This window comes from Apis dorsata, unplaced genomic scaffold (genome assembly GCF_000469605.1).
Source record: "Apis dorsata unplaced genomic scaffold, Apis dorsata 1.3 scaffold_52, whole genome shotgun sequence".
Taxonomy (NCBI): domain Eukaryota; kingdom Metazoa; phylum Arthropoda; class Insecta; order Hymenoptera; family Apidae; genus Apis; species Apis dorsata.
Window position 1 is genome coordinate 1,844,320 of NW_006263353.1, and position 2,855 is coordinate 1,847,174.

At 37.4% G+C, this 2,855-nt stretch overlaps 1 protein-coding gene across 2 annotated transcripts in view; it reads right to left on the reverse strand.

The window, feature by feature from the left end:
- Positions 1-1,527, reverse strand: part of LOC102671996 (octopamine receptor Oamb) — a 15,403-nt gene extending 13,876 nt beyond the window's left edge. The window contains exon 1 of one of the 2 annotated variants that reach the window (XM_006609210.2): positions 1,030-1,527. In XM_006609210.2, coding sequence (XP_006609273.1) covers positions 1,030-1,290 — 261 coding nt within the window. In that variant the 5' untranslated portion in view covers positions 1,291-1,527. The remainder of the gene's footprint in view (positions 1-1,029) is intronic. The other variant, XM_031515064.1, reaches the window with a different exon arrangement.
- Positions 1,528-2,855: the final 1,328 nt, after the last annotated feature.

A 2,855-nucleotide genomic window follows, 5' to 3' on the forward strand; every position in this document is an offset into this window, starting at 1 on the left:
AAAAAAGAGAGAGAATAGAGAGGAACGATCGATGAATCATCGAACGGACGAGAGATCAAAGGTTTCGACACGCAACGATGAAAAATCAGTGCAGTGTTTTCCGGTCTTTCTTTGAAATTCGTTCGACGTGGAGCCGCTTTTAATTTCGAGGTATAAAGCGTGATATTGCTTCGCGATCGCGACTGGAAAAGGATTTTTGAAATGTTTTTTTTCTTTGATGCAAAAGATCGAGTTTTTTTTATATGTCTGTAAAGAGTTTTTAAAGAATTGTTCGAGAGAATTGCCAGTTATATCTATGAATACTGTGTGTTTGAATCTTTATCTTCTGCGTTGGAATTTGTAAGTTATTAAATATTCTTGAAACGTGATATTCTTTTTTTATAATGTGTTTCGCCAATTATTGGATGAAAATTTTTATTTTAGAGATAGACTATATATTTATGATTTTTGTTCAAATATTTTCCAAGTTAAGAAACTTATATAAAGATAATATTAATAGATCGGGGAATTTTGTGTATTTAATTGATATAGAAAATATATCATATTATGTAAGATATATGCTAGATTAAAATGAAATTACACAAATTCACAAATAGAATTTCAATTTTTCACGTAAAAGGTGTGAAAATTCTTTTATAATGTAATTATTACTTACGGACGCCATTGCGCGCCAAATTCAAACGTCAGAAAAATGAAAAACGAGATGATTTTCTACTCTTTCTCGCATAAATTCAATTTTCAGATAAAATTTTACCATTTTTATCTTATTAAATGTCATTTTCTCAATGTAATTTAACACCACTCTAAAATAAAACAAAAACGAGCGAAAAGAAGAATGGTTTTCACCATTTCATTTTACTTTCGTGTCATTTTCTAAATTATAATTACTCGTAAAAGGGCGGCAAATTTAAACTTCGAGAAAAACAAAATTTCACTCATTTCACGTTATTTTAATTTAATATTGATAAATTGATAAATTGATAAACAAGTGCGATTAGATTATTATTACGAATAGAATTGAAGCCTCACCTTGAAAACCTCCCACGTAGCGCTAAACGGAAGCACCGCCAGACCGACCATCAGATCCGCCACCGCGAGGCTAACGATGAACATATTTGTCACGTTTCGCAGCTTGCTCGTATGATAGACAGCGAGTATCACGAGCACGTTGCCCAGCACCACCATCACGTTCACTATCGCGAGCACGATCAGGGTAACCAGGATCCACGGTCCGGACCACTCGACGCGCTCGTAAAGGGCAGCACATGCGGTCGCGTTCAGCTCTCGCATTTTAGTTGGCAAGCTGTCGCGCCAAATCTCGAACCATCTCAGACCACTTCCGGCCGAACAACGCACCGAACAACGACTCTCGTGAAGCGATTTCACCGGAAGAAAACCGACGGATACCGATCGCCTGGGTCGCCTCCATCACGACGCGGTTATCGATCGATAGATCAACGATTCGATCATCGATCCTTTCGAAATCCTGGGATCATGGTTGATCGATTCGCTTTCTCCTTTGTATATTTGTATATTTCTCCTTTGTATTTTTGTTCGTTCGGTTGGTCGAATATTACTCTCAGGGATTTTATTTAAGTTTCTTTTGAGGTTAGGTTAGGTTTCTTTTTATTTGTTTGTTTGATTTGAAGGAAGATATTGTTTTTTTTATTTTGTTTTGAGGTTTTGAGGTTAGGTTCGTTTTTCCGCTTCTTTATTTTTATGTATGTTTGATCAATTATTTTTGCTCGGTTGTTTCAGAAAAGTGCAAGTTAGTTTTTTGAGGTTAGATCGTTAGGGGTTAGGGATTCTTCTTGATTTTTTTTTTTTTTTGGAGAATTTAATTTTTGGATTCAGCTTTTAATCGGAGGTTAAGATTATTTCGCTCAGAGATTTACTCAATTATAAAACAACCGATCAATCGTAATGTTCAGAGGAAATTTTTAAACGACGAATGATTTCTTTTTCCCCCTGATAGTCTTCGGCACGTTCCTTTTTCCATCAATTTTCTCAATTAAACGGTTTAGCAACCTTTGCAATCTTTCCTCCTTTATCTAAAATTACCTTCGAAATCGGGCTATTTCCTCTTTTCCACCACCACGTGTTCCTCGTTCAATCCTCCTCCTCCAAAAAAGAACAATTAAACCTATTAGCACCTTCGAGATTTACCATTCACCCTCGACAAACGCTATCATTGGCGACAAAAGCTCGTCCCTTCCCTCCTCTTCTCGATTCCAACCCCTTTTCTTTCCCACCACCACCCCTTTTCGTTTCACACCCACCTTCGCCGTCTGATTTTCCTTATTGTTTCGTTCACTCCTCATTCAATTCGAAACTTCTCTAAAACTGATCGGTCTGCTGCTATATAATTATCTCTATCCTTACAAACGTCCTTAAATTTAAACAATATTTCACACTGTATGTCCACTGTATGTCTTAAACAAAGATTGGCTCATCGACGATTCTCGTCAGGAAGTCCTCGAATAACTTCTCAGAAGAGAAGTGTTCTCCGTTTCGAGAGCCGCGCACCCCTTTTTCTTTCGGGAATAAACGCACTGAGGGGAATAAATACACTTGGAAATATTAAGATTCGATAACTGGTTTTCCACTAGTTTTCGTTTTCCAGAAGAAAAGTTTCTTCATTTCCTGAATATAAATCCCCTTGCTCGCGATTTCACGCTTAGCAGGGCGTTAATAAATTCCTCGAAATTATTATCGAGGGATAGAAATTTTTGATCGAAGAACTTTCGATCGGAATTGAAATTCCATTACCGCCCCTCTCCTTGTCCCAGGACACTTCCGGTCCAATTATTTCTACCACCTTTTTCTCCCCCTCTGCCGCTAATTTCGACCCCCCC